This window comes from Lonchura striata, chromosome 2, assembly GCF_046129695.1.
Source record: "Lonchura striata isolate bLonStr1 chromosome 2, bLonStr1.mat, whole genome shotgun sequence".
In the NCBI taxonomy this organism is placed as follows: domain Eukaryota; kingdom Metazoa; phylum Chordata; class Aves; order Passeriformes; family Estrildidae; genus Lonchura; species Lonchura striata.
This window is the reverse complement of record NC_134604.1, coordinates 109,721,546-109,739,992: the sequence shown is the minus strand read 5'-3', so window position 1 is coordinate 109,739,992 and position 18,447 is coordinate 109,721,546. Positions and strand designations below refer to the sequence as shown.

General features: G+C 38.6%; 1 protein-coding gene across 2 annotated transcripts in view; it reads right to left on the bottom strand.

Annotated features, from left to right (window-relative positions):
- USP9X (ubiquitin specific peptidase 9 X-linked) overlaps positions 1–18,447 on the bottom strand; it is a 95,945-nt gene that overhangs the window by 55,980 nt on the left and 21,518 nt on the right. For both annotated transcript variants that reach the window (XM_021546153.3, XM_021546155.3), the window contains exons 2-10: positions 15,737–15,990; positions 11,979–12,124; positions 11,598–11,677; positions 7,511–7,623; positions 6,960–7,178; positions 5,634–5,749; positions 5,133–5,384; positions 4,917–5,055; positions 3,285–3,437 (exon numbers count right to left, since the gene is read on the bottom strand). In XM_021546153.3, the coding sequence (XP_021401828.1) occupies positions 3,285–3,437; positions 4,917–5,055; positions 5,133–5,384; positions 5,634–5,749; positions 6,960–7,178; positions 7,511–7,623; positions 11,598–11,677; positions 11,979–12,124; positions 15,737–15,832 (1,314 nt within the window). In that variant the 5' untranslated portion in view covers positions 15,833–15,990. The remainder of the gene's footprint in view (positions 1–3,284; positions 3,438–4,916; positions 5,056–5,132; positions 5,385–5,633; positions 5,750–6,959; positions 7,179–7,510; positions 7,624–11,597; positions 11,678–11,978; positions 12,125–15,736; positions 15,991–18,447) is intronic.

Here is an 18,447-nt window from a genome sequence, read left to right as displayed (position 1 = left end):
TTTTTTTAATATGGAATTACTCAAAATCCACTTCTGAATTTCATTGAGGTGTTTTAAGGTATAAAGCAATTTTTAGTATTTTGCCAGTTTCTCAGGCTGAAATACCTCCTTTGTGTTAGTGGATTCACAGACAACTAAAACCTTCTATTACAAACAATTTGTTACCAGACAATGTTTTGAAGTACAGCAGCTTTTAAACTTACAAATCCAGCAAAGAAAAAACTAAGGACAAGATGCTTAGTTTTATACTAGACAGAGTTTTAACTGAGAGTGTGGTGTACATCACAATTTTCACATTTAAGGAGGAAGACAATGAGGGGGAAAAAAGCTAGTTCCATTTAACTCCAAGCATGAACAAAATTTTCTGCCCAGGCTGGAAAACACTTCCTGTACTTTACATCTGTAGTAAAAAACAAGAAATTTGGACTATGATAATCAATAGCTGATTCACTGTAGAAATTTTTGCTCTGAGAAATAAAAAATGCAAAACAAATACCTAGAATACACATTCTGATGTAATTAATCTTGTACATTATTAAAAATACATGTATAAGCACTCTTGAAATTCAATTCCTACTAAAAGCTTCCATCACTAATTTAAAACCAAAACTAAAAACCAAAACCAGACTAATAGCTTTGTTACATACTGTGCCTTAAATTCTTTATAAGGTGTAATAAATTTTTAGTTTTTAAAAAAAGTAATTTTAAGTAGTAATGTCTGTTTTCACGTTATGGGTCAGATTACAAGAGGGGAATTACTAAACCCATAATTCCACTTGACTTTGGAAAACAATGTAATTTTTTTTCATCTTACCAGACCATTTCCTGGATAGAAAGAAAAACTGAGAGCAACACAAGGCAGAAAGAGTATCTATAATATAGCAAATAAAAGGAGAAGTAGGGCCAGCTCCAGGGGGGAGCAAGAAGAGCAAGAATAAAGCAGGTAACAACCTCGATTTGGCAAGTTTTTAACAGGTATGGGGAAGCTGTGAAGCACTGAAGAGTCTGGGGAAGCAGAACCAGACGGTGGAAGGAGGTAAGGAACCTGATGCGTGACTTGCCAACTTGCTGCACAAGAACAGGGAAATGCCTGTGAAGTTCCAGTTAAATACTCCAGCACAAAAGTCATGAGACCTCAACCTCTGCCATTCTGTATTTTGTACAGCTGGATCTTTCCCTGCAACTCCAGAGGGTGGAACTTAATGCTTGCATTTATAGCCTTCCAACCTTATTCTTTTAATCAAACAGACTCCTATATTGTGAGCACTGGCTTAGTAAGACATGAAAACACTTCAATAAAATTAAAACTTAGGTTGCCTTCAAAAGGCAAAACCAGCATAATTGCATTACTTTTAGTAATACTAAGAGTCTCTGATGTATGCTCACCTTCTAAAGCCAGGCAGCAACACAAGTGCTTGAGCCTGAAAGCAAAAACCCCCCACTGCTGCACTGAGGCTGAGCAAAAATAGCTTGTTATATAAAGCTACACAGTAAATCAACTCCTCACTACTGAATTTCATGCCCCAGCTGCTCTCAGGAGCAGTCATTTAATAGGAACTTCTAAAAACTACTATACACAAGGAGTAGCGAGGTAGGTGAAAATCATTCTGTATTAGCAGATTTTAGTATTCTTAATTTTTAGTCCATTATAATCCCATGGCTAAAGCCACAGTGAAACCATCATGAATAAGAGTTACTTTCACACAAAAAATATACAGAGCAAAATTACAGCCAGAGCACTGCAGTAGCCACCTACCTGAAAGCATAAGAAGTGAACAGAGCAAGCTGGGTATTTAAGGGCATGGAACATTTCTTCTGAAATTACCCCTATTTATTCCTAATCTTTTGTTAAACTGGCAAAATGGACTATCCCCATTTTTTAAGGGTTTCATGACGTATTCACATTTTTCTGGAAGGGTAGAAAGTTTGACTTACACTGGCTTATCCACATGTCCTTTTACCAAACACTAGGAGCAAGGTAATTGCTTGGGAGACTTTTTTCTCCCCAAATTTCAGATTTTTTTCTCCTCCTATTAAAATTGGGGCTCTAAAATAGATGAAAGAGGCCTACTAACAGCAAACTAACTTCTCAAAGTCCTTTTTTTCTTCCCCCCACAGGTAACTTATAGTCTGGAAAGATCTACAGACTGCAAACTGAAAACTAACAGTATAATCCCAGACCTTAATTAAAGTAATCTGTGTATTGCTCTGCTACATGATGAAATTTTCTTAACAGGACTTTGGGATAATAAGTAAATACCGTATTGAGTTTCATCTCTGCAGTTAATGCAACGCTGGAACTGAAGCCTAGGCATGATAAAGTTACTTGCAAAACCAGAGATCTCCCCTACACCACCTGCTCGTATTGGCCTTTGTCAAGATATAAGCCAGCTGGCACCACAGAGCTGCTCATTCAAATCTCCACCCCACAGTGCCATGGGGGAAGAGAGTGACATGGGTGAAAGTGAGAAAACTCAAGAGTTGAGATAACATAGTACAGAAGCTACTGTGGAGAAATGTAACCCTGTCCCTTGCCTAAACCAGTACAGCCCTCTCTCCCTCTCTTGGAAACCAGAGTTAGCCTTCCCACACTTGAACGACCGGCCTGATAGCTTTTTTGTACAATCAAGAGTTTCACTACCCCTTATTTATGTTTCAATCCTATTTTTTTTTTAATTTTCTGTATAATCAGTAATTCTCAATGATTTTGTCTCTCCAGCTGCCTAGTCTTAAAATCATGCAGCCCACAGCTAGGGAAATCCACCTCCCCAGTCATGAAGTAAAAAATTCAGCATTGCAAAATTTGTAATTTTTCAAAATTAATTATTGCAACACAAGGAAAAGAACTTGCAGTTAACTTCTAGAGCAGTCATTATTATAAACCTTACTAATCACACTCTGCCCAAGAAAAACTTACACAACCGAGAGGAACTCAGAGATTAGCAACACATATTTCTTCATGCATTTTAAAATATTAAGCTATCAAGTATCACGTCTCTGCTCAATGTTGAAAATTTGCTCATACTTAAAAAGGATTATCTCTGCACCATGTTCTGAACTGCTCCCTCAGGCTTTACATATAGGTGTAGCTGACCCCTTCCACTGGAGACATTTCAGATGACTATTTTAAGCTCCAAGACCCCAAAAATGAACACCATTTAATCTCAATTCTTTCTTTAGTTTTGTCTAACACAGAGCAAAATCAGCCTTGAGGTTCTCTTCTCAACACGACATACAAGGAGATGCCTCCTGTGCAGCAGCAGACAAGCAGCTAAATTATTTACCTGTGCAGCCCAAATGTTGTCAAGATCCTGCAAAGTGAGAGCTTTCTCTTTGATGACAAACCGGAGAATTTTCTCAAGTTTTTCTACATATTGAGGTTGATGAAGACTATCTCTTAATACAATTGATAAAATGTTGTTCTGCTGGATCCATTCCTGAATATAAAAAGAAAGTAGTGCCATCTCAAATTATTCAGGTGCCATCACTGATATTTAAACTACAAAACAAAAAATCCAACCTGTTAGAGATTAATACAGATGCAGCACAAAAGGAAGGCTTTTATCTTTAATTTTCCCTCTCAAAAAAAATCACTATTTAAAATAATCCAGTATATTACTGGATTATTATTGGAAAATGCTGAAACTATTTCAAACATAAGAAACCAATGTTTCTTATTCTTAACTCTTCTATTCAAGCAACAAAATTTTTATCTTCCAATTCACATTCATTAAGTATCAAAACCAAATTGTTTAACACGTCTAACTCTACTGGTACACCTACAGCATATCCCATAAAAAGGACTTAAGCAAGGACTGACATATAAAAATGATTATTTAAGTACTGCCACTTTTAGGGTTTTTGAAATGTTTCTAATTGAACCAGAGGCAAATACTCAAGTCATATTTAAGGAGATGCAATTTTCTAAGTGGTGTCACTGACATGGCTAGACTGTTTTGTTCCAAGTGAAGCAAAGCAGGATGTGCTCTGAGCACTGAAAGAGAAAACAAACATCCCACAGCATCATCACTTCCAACACTGTCCTTGATCAGACTTACACTATTCAAGCTGGTCTCATGAAATCTAGACATTTTCAGTTAAAACACAGGTCTTGTATGAGATGCCAAACTGTAGGAAATGTGTAAAAAAAGAGACCTGTTTCCTCCTATTGCTTTAAAAAGTCAAAACTGCAGTTATTTTTTCTTGTCAGATGTCCTTTTGCAGATTACAAACCTCACAACAGGTGGCCAGCCAGAAAGATGGGGGAGAACAGTGTAAAAATCACTTAAAACAACTAGATTTCACAAAAATTAAGATACAATAGTTCTTATTTTAGTTTTATAATTGCTCATTTTCATACTTCCCTATACATACATTCAAGCAACAGTATCCAAAATACAAAAATATTGATTAAAACAAAAATGTGGTATCTAGAGTTTCCTGTACCAAAGCATCCAGCTTCTGAAATGTGATAAGCAGAGTAGTCACTTAGAACTCTAACAAGAAAAAGTTGAAGCACCAAACCTAGACTATATCCTTATTTAAATGACCATTACATTTCTAGTTAGTGTGACACTGAAGCTTCAAATGAATCACACTTGTTTTATCTAGGTTTCTCTGTGTTTTTTCTAAAACTCTATATAAAACACACACTATCCAAGGGTCCATTTTTAAGCCATGATTTTAGCAGCACTGAAAAGCAATTCTCAACAGCAACTTTGACAGAAATGCAGCATTTTTTCACAGAAAGGCTACTGTTAAAGTGCTTTATTACCAAGACATGATACTTAATGTTTCTAACACTGTATATGAAAATAAACAGTGTGTGCTGGATCCACAATACACAGCTACTGCTAGTCAAGTACAAAGGAGAAACCAAATCCATGCAATGAACTTCACTGAAAAGGAGCACTTACTGCCATTCTTTCAGCTGTGAGCCACTCTTCCTCTTCAGGATTACCATGTCGATGAGTGTAGTATGACACACTGGATATTACTTTGTTAACTTCATTTAGTGCATTCATTTTACCATTGAAAGAGGAAATTTGTAACAACCTGTGAGAAAAATTTAATGTAAGAAGTGTGGGAAAAAAGGTCACCAGTGGCATATTATATTAGGAGTAGCATCTTACCTAAGAATCATTTTTAACCTAAATATTTCTAAGTTTTTTACAGTTTCTTCTTGTCCTGGAACTCTTGAAGCTAAGTTTTTTAGAGATTTGATTATCATTGACAGAGCATCATTTTTGGCTTCATTCTTTGCTTCTTTTTTCAGTTCATCATCTGTTAAATTTTCTAAAAACTGTGGAACCATTTCTATAATTGGAAGGAAGTATTTCTTCACTGTATGTAATGTTAAAAATTCAAAACATTGTCCAAATGGCCTAAAATAAAAGAAAACAAGGAAAGTTTCATAATCAGTAGTCATGCAATATTATGATAATAAGGTACAATTAAAGAAACTCATATCTACTTAGAAGCACATGAAATGATGAAGGTAGACACAACCAGCTGAAGAGATGGAGTGAAAGGAAGTGCTTCAATAGAAGTCTTAAGCTTTCTACCAAACATAGTATTTTATACTGAGTCCAACTTTTGCAAATGCATAAATCATTATTTAGAAAAAAACTTACTTGATGAGAGCTGCAATGATCTGAACATTCAATGCTGATCCACTCATGAATCGATCATGCAAGACCTGAAATCCATTTAATGTGCCAAACTTGTTGATAAGATCTACTAGCCAACCCTGTAATAAAACAAATAATTTTCTGGTATTTACAAAGCACTATGTAGAAATACTTTCAAGTACCTTTTAATAACAACATTTGCTTTAAAATAGTCTTTACACAGTTTACATATTCAGTTTTAAAGAAATGCTCAGAAACAGGCAGCAAGACCTTTTCTGTTATCATGTCAAAGAGCAGATGCTGTATATGAGCTACTCAAATTAATTTATTTAGGAATAAAATTGACTGTAATTTAGGTCCAGCTTTAGCTGCTAAATTACTACAGAAAGTCTGACAGTTCTGATATTTGTTCTTTGTCCTGGATGTGATAATGTCACATATAAAAACATTAAGAAGGCAAAGCAACAGTCTTCTAAACACAACAAGCAATGCAAGGGAAGTCCAAGGACACTGGAGTTTTGTATCCTTGGTTTTTACAAGTCAATAGTCAGCAGTTACACTAAAGAAAAAAATTTAGCAAGCTAAAAAGGAAAACCTTTAAAAAAAAATTATACATATATATATAAATAAAATATGTATGTATATAAAATTCAGTTAACTCCTGAAGTCTTATCAATGCCATTTGGAGATCAATTCTGAAAACTTCAGACTCAAAAACCAGGACAGATTGCTAATCTTCACTTCCAGCTAAAAAAATAAAACAGCCAAAACAAAATCCCAAGAAACCACAACTACAAAAAAACCAAACAACAAAAAACCCAAATAAACAAAAACCCCAAACCTTCAACATCCCCCTAAAACAAAACAAAACCAAAGCCGCTGAAAAAAACACACCGACAGTGGTATCTCATGTCCAATTAAAAAACATTTCTTCCACCACTGGAAAGAAAGTAAGGGAAAGAAAATTCCTAATTTATCACATAATCTCCTCCTCAAAATCTGTCACCTACAAAATTTCATGTAAAGAGAGAAGGTAAATCCATCAACTGGCAAATGCAAGCAAGCCAATTAACACAGTAGGAATGGCATTCCAGCAGTTGTGCCAGCTTACCACAGAAACACAACACAGCCTGATGGTGGACCAAAGACAGGAAGAGTAAGAAGAGGAAATGTACATTAAATCAGGAGTCATAAGCAACACATCATCTTAGCAATAGCAGAATGAAGAAGGCTTTTGGCCCCCAGTCTTAAAGCACTTCTCTACAGCTGCTGTGTCATTAGGTAACACTGCATAGAATAAAACACATGGGTCTGGAAAGGCTCTCATACCTTTGGTGATCGTGGGTCAGGAGGACGGGCGTAAAGTTCATCTTCAGCGAGCTGGACTCCTGCAGGAACTGTTTCTGAGGGACGAGTACCATTGTATAGATGGAATTTGCAGTGAGGATTTAAGGCCATGGCAAGAAGTTCAAGAAGGGGAAACCAGTCTTGGGACAGCTTGGCCACACAGAGCTCCACTAGTCTATGAGTGTTGTTAATAATACATCTCTGTTAATAAAAAAAAAACAAGTAAGAATGTAGAAAGGGACAGTACAATGAATATGAACTATAAACTCAGAACATTCACTGTTTCAGTCTTCCCCAAATCATCTCTCATGTTTTATTTCCTTCCAAAACTCTGGAGGCAATAAACTGAAACACTGACAGAAAGATGACTCCCCACTACCTGTCCAGATCCATGCATACAAGAGTTTTCTCACAACTCGCTACTGAGTTTCAAAGATTAGATCCTGTTTTTACAGTCTCCCCCTAATCACAATGGCAGTCTCCTTTCTTTTTAAATTACCACGCTCTTCAGAAAAACGACTTTAAAAACTCACATGAATCTCAAACTTCCAGCCGCTCACCGCCTCGTCTGTAAGGATTTTTGTGAAGGATATTGTTAGCCCATCTCGAAAAAATCGCTGGCATGCTTCACTTTTGACATCAAGGCCTATTTAAAATAAGAAAGAACAACAAACGATTAGACATGGAATTTCATTAGTTATTACACAAACATTTTAAATGCTGAGAGCAGAGATTCAGTGTCCTGGTGTTGGTAAGTTCTCAGTAGCTCGTACAGGGCTGTGTTTTGATTTGGGCTGGAAACAGTGTTGGTAACACAGGGATGTTTTCTTTACTGCTGAGCAGTGCTCTCTGATCCGGGATTTTCCTGCTTCTCATACCACCCTGCCAGGAAGTAAGCTGGGGGTGCACAAGGATTTGGGAGAGGATACAGTCAGGAGAGTTGAGCCTAAAGGACCGCAGGGATATCCCAGACCATACAGTGTCATGATCAGCCTACAGAGCTGAGGAAGAAGGAAGGGGGAGATGTTTGAAGTGATGTTGTTTGTCTCTCCCCTGTTACATGTGATGAAGCTCTGCTGTCCTGGGGATGGCTGAACACCTGCCCAGCCATGGGAAGTGGTGCACGAATTCCTTGGTTTGCTTTCCTGGCACAGAAGGCTTTTGTTTTACTTGTTAAACTGTCTTTATTCCAAGCCATGAGTTTTTTAACTTTTGACTTTCTGATTCTCTCCCCCATTCCAGCAGAGGGGCAGCGAGCAAGTGGCTGTGTGGTGCTTAGCTGCTGGCTGGGGCTAAATCATAACATTTGGACTTCAAAGGTTTGGTGTTGAAAGTTTCAGAACTGATTCTAAACAAGTCTTGGACGAAAACAAACTTACATAAGCTTAAATGGACCAAAATCTTGATGGATTAATGTTCCAGTAAAACCACCTCAAAAACTTATACTACTTTATATAATTTTTTAAGTTTTTAAAAACATGTGATTTGGGTTGTTTTTTCTCCCATGTTTACAACATACTTCCATAGATATACTAGCAAAAAGAAAAGTAAATACAATCTTTATCTTCCATTCTTCTTTATGCTCTCTCTTATCTACTTGCTAAAAGCAAAACCAGTGAGTGAAGAGAGGTAAAAGTAACAAATTCAAGGACATGCAGAAGATACAGGTCCAGTAAGGAACTCAGTAGTGGTCCCAGAGAAATGCAGATGAATCATCTTGAGAGAGACGGAGATGGTCTTTAGAGGGTGCTGGAAACAACTCCCATTACTGGGCTGGCCCAACTTTTGGATGCACATGTGCCCATGCACACAGAGATTTAATATTTTGTCCTGAGAGCCTCCCTCTCTTTCCCATTCCATGCAATTAATCAAAAACGCAGATTTGGTATTAAGTCTGAAGGTCTATATTATGTAGTGAAATCTCATTTCAGTTTAAGTTAGTTATCAATTCCAGAAGTTGCCTTGCATCTTGCTTGTGTGTGTCACATTGTAAAGTTCTGGCAGCATGTTAAAAACTGAGTGTAAATGTTAGGAGCAATAAAATCCTTCTGAAAGAAAGAGTGGAGAATATTCTTGCCTATAAAAAACCAAAACCTTAAAATAAACAAGTTTTTTATCTTTTAAATTTATAGTATCCAATTCACCGTGGCATTTATTCCTGGAGCAAATCTCATTACTAATAATACTTCATAAGTATTCCAGATTTATTGTGAAGATAAACATCAGTCTAGCTATTAAACACTATTTTTCAAATAGGTTTTCTTCTATTACCAAGTAACTGCAGACTATCTGATGATAGTTACATGGCTCATTGTTTAACAAAGAATAATACATTGATGCCTACACAAAAAAAGAGAATTTTCCATAATGGGTGCATCTGCCAGGAATAATGAAAGTCACAGTCTAACAGGATTCACATTACTCTGTCAAATTTGCTCCTTTCACTTGAAGGTGGTAATGCTGACATTTCATTCATGTAAGTACTTTCCATTAGTTTAGTTATGTCCCTTTCAATTATAGTTCCTGAAAAGATGTAAAGATGATACAAATATCACTCTTACGTTATAGCCAGGGTCACAAAGAATTAGCTACCCTGAAGTCACTCCAGAATGCTGATGGCCATGGGCCGTGTTAGGAATAAAAGCTTTTCAAGAGCCCTAACCACAAGAAAATAGTGCTTGGCAAAAACACGTAGTGGGGTCTTTCTAGGTTTTGTTGCTTAACAATTTAAATAAACTCTGTATTTCTGACTGTATCTTATGTAATTCAAAAGCTGGTTATTTTTCAGTATGTCCTTTCAGTTCCTCCTTTTGGAAACAGATCTTGTCAGAATATGAAAAATTCCCATAGACAGGTAGTAAGGGGTTGAATTTTAGATATTACTGAGCTAATGGAGCAGTTTAATCTATTAAAAAATATACACAACCCCACTTCCAAACAGTATCTGCCAAGCTCTGAGCTACCAAAACAGTGTCAGTTACACCCTATGGAAGTTATTTAAAAGGGACTACCTTAGCCATCATGTAACTTCAAGCAGCAAAAAACCCTGCAAAAAATCTAGAAAGAAGCTCTAAAGATAACACAGTAAACAACTACTTTTAAGAGCTTTCCTTGTTTTCTCCTTATCCAATAATCCTAGCATTTACACATAGCAATTTATCTAGAGGGCAAGAGGAAACATAATTAAGTAGCAACACAGAAGTACTTTTTAGAATTGCACACCAACAACTTAATTAAAATCAAAGGGCAAAAGCATATGAATACATTTCCACTGTTTTTTGCAACTTCAAGAGGAAAAATAAGCTTTTCTTTTGGGGAACTTTCAACTAAGCCTGACACTTTGGGAAAGCATATTGATGTTAGGAGTAGTTAGAAATCTCATTCTGCTCTTATTACTTCACTGCATTGACAGCTTTTAGGGTTTGGGTTGTTTTTCTTTTCAAAGATGACTTAACAGCTGGCAGAACATACTTCTCTCACAAACCACAAGCAGAAAATTTCTTTTTACTGCACTGTTCCAACAATGCAGACACAAAGGTGGCTGCACTTTCTCTTGAAAATATGACATTTTTTTTCCTTCAGAACAGATGTGATCCCTTGAACATCCTACACTTCCTTGAGGATTCCTGCCAGACCCAGTTACACACAAAGCCACCAATACCAAGCATAACTACAGCTGATAAATCAGTGTTGGCAACAAGATGTCATTATCTTTGCTAGATAACAAGGATGCACCCTAACTTTTCTATCTCCACAGAGAGCTCCGAAGCAAAAAAGACTTCACAACAATCAAGACAACTCAGAATATCATGACCACAATCAGCTTTTTAGTCTTAAAGCTGCCTAAGAATAACACTTATTAACATGGAAGTGAAGTTATCCTGGGCCAGCACCTATGCAGAAGAGCAGGCACTTTGCCTGATGCTATACTCGAAACACAAAGAGCTGGTAAGTGTAAATATCCTAAAAAATTATTTTGCTGTGACTCTTGCTATTACTCAAACACAAGCAACCTCCCAGAAGAACAGAACTTTCTAGAACACATAGGAAACCTGTCAATCTGACCAGGACAATTTAACAAACACATAGACTATCCTGATACAGAACCCTCTTACTCCTAAGTCAGACACCAGCAAGCACTGGTAGGACTATCAGTCCAAGCCATGCTGTTTAAAATTCTAACTTTTCTCTGATATTCTTAAAAGTATATGAGTGCCACATCTGAACAAAAATTTCTGGCAAGGCATTTGAAAGGTAGACTAGAAACTTATTAAAAAATAAAAACAATTAGAATTCTGAGTTTTAGTATCTGCTATAAAAACCAAACTCAGCAGGTCTGATATCAAAGTGAATACAGAAAACAGGTATGACAGGAATGACAGGATTTTTATGTCTCTGAGCTTATTCAACTTCCCTACTCATGCTAAGGCACCTATTCCTAACTATATTCATGGCTTTTTAAAAGTTCTCATCTGTGAAGATTTTGCATAGCACTCTGAATACAATCTTCAAGACCAGGGTTGGAATAGAAATTAACAATTTTTAAGCTTTCACCAGGGATTCAAAAAAAGAAAAAAACCTTTGCACACCAGTCCAATAATCAAAATGTCTTTCGGTTACCTTTTTTACTTAGGTCAATAGCAGCTTCTAGAAGAACTTCTAATTCCCCCTTCGGCAATACAGGAACAACCCATCGAGGCCTATATTCAAAAACAAACAAACCCAATTTCAATCATGCTTCTGAAAAATCAAGAATTCTTGCTCCATTGTAATACGTTTAAATAAGCTCAGTAGATAGATTTTTAAATGCCCTGACGAGTATTACACTAACCAACCCAAACAAAAACGCATTCTGCTTTAAACTTCTTTCTCTTTACAAGTTTAACCCAACAAAAAAAAAGCATTTTAAGAAGTCCAGTGAAACAAAGATATAAAAATTCTGATTCCACTATCAAGATCACAAGCACAAATCAACACCGTTTTTAAAAAGTGTGAAAATACCTGTTGATCATGTCATCCAACTTTGCCAGGTCTGTGTGTGGAAATGCAGGCTCCTCATCTTCAAGCTGGGGTGGAGCATCAGCTTGGCCCTGCTCGTCAGGCGGGGTAGCTGGGGAGTTCTCATTTGAAGAATCAGGTGAAGAAGTCTAAAATTAAGATGGAAAATACTTCAAGTACTACCTGCACTTGTGTTCCACTTGTTTTGGCAGTTTTCTGTCATAATGTATTCCAAAGAATCATCTCAAGTACATATCAATATTAAATAATTTTATTTCAGATTTATTAACAAAAAACAGAGCATAAAATGTGTTATATTTTTTCTAACTTGCCAGTTTAAAAATCAAGCTACTTTCCCAGTGAGGAAAGTCGGGTTCTTTTGGTAACAGGTTCTACTTTCAGCAGATCATTTTTCCAGAAGGTGAAATAAATGCACTGAAGCTCCAGTTTTTATAAATCTTGTCCCAAAAAGTTGATTACTTTAAGTAGAGAGACAGTTTTCAACAAAAGCACAGAAGAAGACAATCACGAGAAATACCTTCTTAAAGAGTTTGCTAAACATGAGTGACTCACTACTATAGCCATCTACTAATCAACCTCAAAGAACATGATTGTTAAATCCACTTTGATGGGCCATGCAAAATACAACTTGTTATGCAGATGTCTCTTATTATTCATACACAGAATTAGTATGAACTGACAATAAGAGCAAGACTTAGGAAAACAAAACTCAAGAACATTTTTCACCTGCTGTGCCACATCTGTTTGGCAGGGAGTGTTATTTTCTTCACAGCAGCCCGTAAGGTGCTAGGTTTTGGATTTGTGACCAAAACAGCACTGGTAACACATTAGTGTTTTGTCTGTTGGTGAAGAGTGGTAGCACAGATTCAAGGCCTGTTTTTCTCTTTGATAACTCCTGTCAGAACTCAGACATAGGCAGGAGATAGCATAAGGTGGAAGCAGGAAAGGCCACCTGGGATGTTGTCACAGTATGAAGAGATGTAATGAAGAAGCCAAGGCTCACTTGGAATTAAACCTGGCTAAGGATTCAAGGGTAACAACAAGGGCTTCTTCAAATACATCATAACCAAAATAAAGACATGGGAAGCTGTGGTCCTGTTGCTACCTCAGCCAGCAGACCAGGTCTAGAGGAAGGAAGGGAGAATAGCTAGAGGAAGTTTCCTTTGGCTGAGAAGACTGGGTGGAGACCCTGTAATTAAACTTCATATCCACAGGTCCATGGGCCCTGATGGGATGCACCCACAAGTGCTGAGAGAACTGCTGGAATCATAGTGAGACAGGAGAGGTGCCTGAGGGCTGGAAGAAAGCAAATGTCACCCCAGTCTTCAATAAGGACAGGATGGAGGACTTGGGGAACTACAGGCCAGTCAGCCTCACTTCAACCCCTGGAGAGGTAATAGTTCAGTCTGGAGGCCACCTCTACCCACATGGAAGACAAGAAGGTGATCAGGAGAGGTCAGCACAGATTTGCTAAAGGTAAGTCATGTTTGACCAGCCTGACTTATTTCTATGATGAAACAGCTACCTGGGTGGGTGATGGGAGAGCAGGGGGTGCTGTCTGCCTCGACTTCAGCAAGGCTCTGACACTGTCTCTCACAGCATCCGCATTCCCAAACTCAAGAAGTGAGGACAGGGTGAGTGGACAGTGAGGTGGAGTGAGAATGGCTGAATGGCAGATCCCAGAGGTTGCTACTCAGCGGCACATGGTCCAGTTGGAGGCCTGTCACCAGTGGTGGTCCCCATGGTTCAATATGTGGCCCAGGACTGTTTTACTTATTCATCAATGACCTGGCTGAGGGCAGATGCCTCCTCAGTGAGTTCTCTGGTGACACAAGCCTGGGAGGAGGGACCAATACCCCAGAGAGCCCTGCAGCCCTTGGGAAGGACCTCGACAGGATGGAGAGATGGGCAGAGAACCTCCTGAAATCCAGCAAGGGCAAATGCAGGGTCCTGCACCGGGGAAGAACAACCCCAGGCACCAGGACGGGCTGGGACTGACCTGCTGGGAAGCAGCTCCGGGGAGAAGGACCTGGGGGTCCTGGTGGACAAGGAGCTGTCCCTGAGCCAGCACCGTGTCCCTGTGCCAAAGGGTCAATGGGATCCTGGGATGCATTAGGAAGAGCACTGCCAGCAGGTCAGGGAGGTGATGCTGCCACTCTGCTCAGCCCTGGTGAGGATCACCTGGAGTGCTGTGTCCAATTTGGGACTCATAAGTACAGGAGAGAGGTGGAGCTCCTGGAGCAGGTCCAGCAGAGAATGGCAAAGATGATGAAGGAACTGAGGCATCTCACTGAGGTAAGGCTGAGAGAGCTGGTCCTGTTTAATCTGGAGATGGCTTAGAGGGGATCTCATCAATATCTGCAGAAAGGTGTCAGAGGATGGACCAGGCTCTGCCCAGTGATGCCCAGCAACAGGACAAGAGGCAATGGGCAAAAACTGAAACACAGAAGCTCCACCTGAACATAAGGAAGAACTTAACCGTGAGGCTGACTAAGCAGTGGAATGGATTGCCCTGAAAGGTTGTGGAGTCTCCTTCTCTGAAGATATATTGTCTGGTCACAATCCCCAGTAAGGTGGTCTAGGGAACTCTGCTTGAGCAGGCAAGCAAGACAACCACCAGTTGTCCCTTCAAATCTTACCCATCCTGTGACTCTCACTATGCCCCCAGCAATTAGCAGGGCAAGACACTGGGAGGGGACACAGCCAGGAGAGCTGACCTGAAATGACCCAAAAGACACTCGATGCCACAGAGCATCACATTTGGCAATAAAACAAAGGGGTTCTTTTCCCGAGGCAGCTGTTGCTTGGGGACTGGTTGGGCATCATCAGCTGGTAGTGAGTGATGGCACTTGCATCACTTGTTTCCCCCTACCCCTTTCATTTATGAAACTGCATTCATCTCAGCCCAAACAGTTTCTCACTTTTTAGTTTCAATTCTCTTCCCCATCCCACTGAGGCAGAAGGAGTCAGCGACAGTGGAGACTTCCTTGGCAGTTCAGGACCAGCCCCCCACACATATCAAAGTACAATTCAGTCTCAAGAAGGAGCAATCACTAAACCTTATGGTATTAAAGAAATACCATCTTCACACTGAATTAAGTAACAAAGTGTGGCTCTTCTCTTAAATGGTTTTGGATTTACATGATAATGCATCTTCTCTGGTATTTTTTTCCCCAACTAAAAAGAATCATTACACTGTGATGTAATATATGAAAGCTTTTGCTTTTCTTTTGAAAGCAAGGAACATGAGAAGCTCAGAAAGTCAAGTACAATGAACAGAGACCTGGATGCAGCTGCTCTGGAAGGGCTGATACCTGAGTAAGCTGCTTTATCCAGAAAGTGCTTTTGCAAAACTGAGCAGAAACTGAACTCACAGATGTAGTGTGGCTTTACCAATCTGTGGCAGGTTCTACAATGTGGTTCTGAGAAAGCTTCCGATATTAATCCAAGAAGGCTTCTTATGCAAAACAGACAGGCTTCACAACAAAACAGGTATGCTTGAAAGAATTATGCCACTGCCTGAAAAGGGAGTACTTTTTGCAATGCCATACTCTCTAACCATATTTACCAATACCACTGTCTTCATCCCTCAAAATATTGTTGTACTTCCAAATACGCACACAAAACTGTCTAACTTAACTAGATATCTCCAGAAGTATACAAATGCAAATAATTCAGGAACACTATTTCTAAAGAACAAATTCCTTTATTTTTATATGAATTGATTGTCAATACCATACCTGATTCTGCTGGAGGGGAGGCTGGGACTGTCCATCAGGAGCCTGACCCTGGCTATCATTCCCTCCTACTGGAGAGCCACGAGTCGTGGCTGTCATACTCGACACAGGGCAGATCTTTGCAATTTTGTCTGCTTATGTAGTTGATGTGAGAGAAGAAATTATAGTCCACTTAGTAAAGTTGAAGTACCAGCATATGCTTGCCTTAAAAAGCTCCAACTCAAGAACATGCCATCTTGCAGAGACCATTGCATAACCTGGAGAGGGAAAAAAAGACAACATCCTGTATTAACATATGCATGGAAACTCAATCCACACCTGGAAAAGAACATTACAGAAACAAATACACTGCTATAGAGAATCTTCTATTTTAGACTTATTCTTTCTATTGAATACAACTGATAAAGTAATGTTTGAAATATTTAACATTATTTTAACGTTCTAAGTAAAAATTACACTTACAATTGCCTTTATACCATTGAGAAACTAATGCACATTCCAAATGTATATCTGTTTACTCTGTGTTCAGAGTAAATGTGTGCAGCTCTTTGCTCTGACTTTTTGTGCCTGAATTCCTCCAGTAGATTCTCCATCTGAATTCATGGTGCTGCTCAAGGTCTATGCAGAAATTACCTGGTTAAGAGCCTAAAAAGCCAAATTTGTAATCTTTGCAATACTCTCCTTCTCACACTGTCTAACTGCAGATGTCAGAGGGAGTTAAGAGACTAATTCTACCTCAGCTGAGACTAATAGAGACCCTGCAGCCAAACTCCTCTTAGCACATCAGTATTCACCATGGGAATTTGACCTGTATTCCCTTTATCCAGCATGTGCCTATGAAAGCCTGGGTCCAATGGCCTTTCAGCCCCACTATGAAGCCCATCACATCCCAACAAAGCAGATTATATGAAGAAAATTGTGACATCAGATTTGTTAAACTTGGAATGGTACACCAATAGTTCCATATTCACTGTGTTTCAACTTCACTGTGTTACATACGGACAAAAAGAGCTGCACTAAGTTATAACAGCAATTCCACTCTATACCACCAGGCATTGTATAACCACAGAAGTTGACACGTAATTTCTCAGAGCAACTCACACTTCCAAGCACCACATAAAACAAAACAGTTCCCAAAAAGTTAAAGAAGCCAAGTAAGGTGATACAAAGTATGAGCTTCCAGGAAGATGAATTTGGCAGTGCTGAGTTCCTGATCCAATCACCAAAACCTCAAGTTAACAACTGGAGTGAAATTTCTGTTGTAACACTATGCATATTCCCAAGTGTTTTATTATGATGTCTCATCTCAAGTTAAGTTTCAATGCTGTTATCTTTCTCCAAGACACTTTAAAATCTTTTCATATATTGTGTAAATTTGCAAGGCATTGCAAATGTAATAAAAATTTACTGAATACACTCTAACTACTCTGCCCAGTCTCCAATATTAACAGCACCAACAAACTTAAGAGATCTTTAATAATGTTCACTAGAATAATGTTCACTTTTGAATAAAATTGTACTGTTTCAAAACACTCAACTGTTATACATCTCTAGCTTTCATAACTCATATTCATAAGGCTCAGTAAGCCTACTAAGTCCAGAACAAATACATTTTCAATTCAAAACTTTCTTTAGGAAGAAACTGATTTTTGAAATTAATGTATTTGGTATTTAATCTGTGCTTTTAAAAAAATGCCCTCCTGAGTATTTAACTGTTTTCTAGTGATGTTTATAAAGATCACTAAGCAGAAAATACAAGCAAGAGTAAGTTTCCTGCCACAATATATATATATACATATATATATATACACACGCACACACACACACACTGCAGTCTACTGCAGTCCAATGCAGTCAGTTCTGCACTACCTGATGGAGGTTTGGAGGTACTCACATAAACCAGTGAAATCAAACTGCTGCCAACTCACACTGCACTCTTCCACAGCCCTAAGCCAACCACCACCGCAATAAACCTTATTTAATCACCACCATTCTTCCTTAACAGGGCTGGGTCACAGAACAGCCACATCAAAAACTAGTGCTAGCACAAGGAGCAAGGTAGCAAAGAAGCAGGAAAATGGTAGAACAGCTCACTTCAGCACAATCCTGGTCCAGGATGGCTTAAACTGCAGGCAGAAGTGTCCACCAGCAGCTGCAGTTCCAAAACAGCTGATGCCAAGGGCAAGCTGCTTGATTTCATCTCTTCCCTATTCTAATGCTTTGCGCTGAATATCATGAAGTTTAGAGTACTAAAAGAAACAACAACAAAACCCCACCAAATGTACAAAGACTGATTATTTTTCAGTTTCTTCAATTATCTGAAGTGGTGCACTGCAAGGCCAGAGAGTACACACCCTAATGCCAGCCAGGGAACCAGGACAAACTGCAGCTCTCCTGTCAGACTGACTGACATTAGTGTGAACTTATCCTCAGATTTTGCTTCTGTGCTTAGCTGAAGGATGTGGGCAAAATATTCTTGTAAATTCTATTCTGCTCAAGGCAAGCAGCACAACTTAACCAGAAGATACAAGAAAGCTACTACTGAAATAACTAATTTACTCAAAATCTTGCAAAAAAAAAATTATTAATTTTGTAGATGCTAGTAAACACAAAACATTTACATGAAGGACTCATCTATTTTTTTTCTTCCTCTTATTTAGGGATTGGTTGCTAAGGAGTCTAATCATGATTCTCTATGCACATTGTTTAAATTA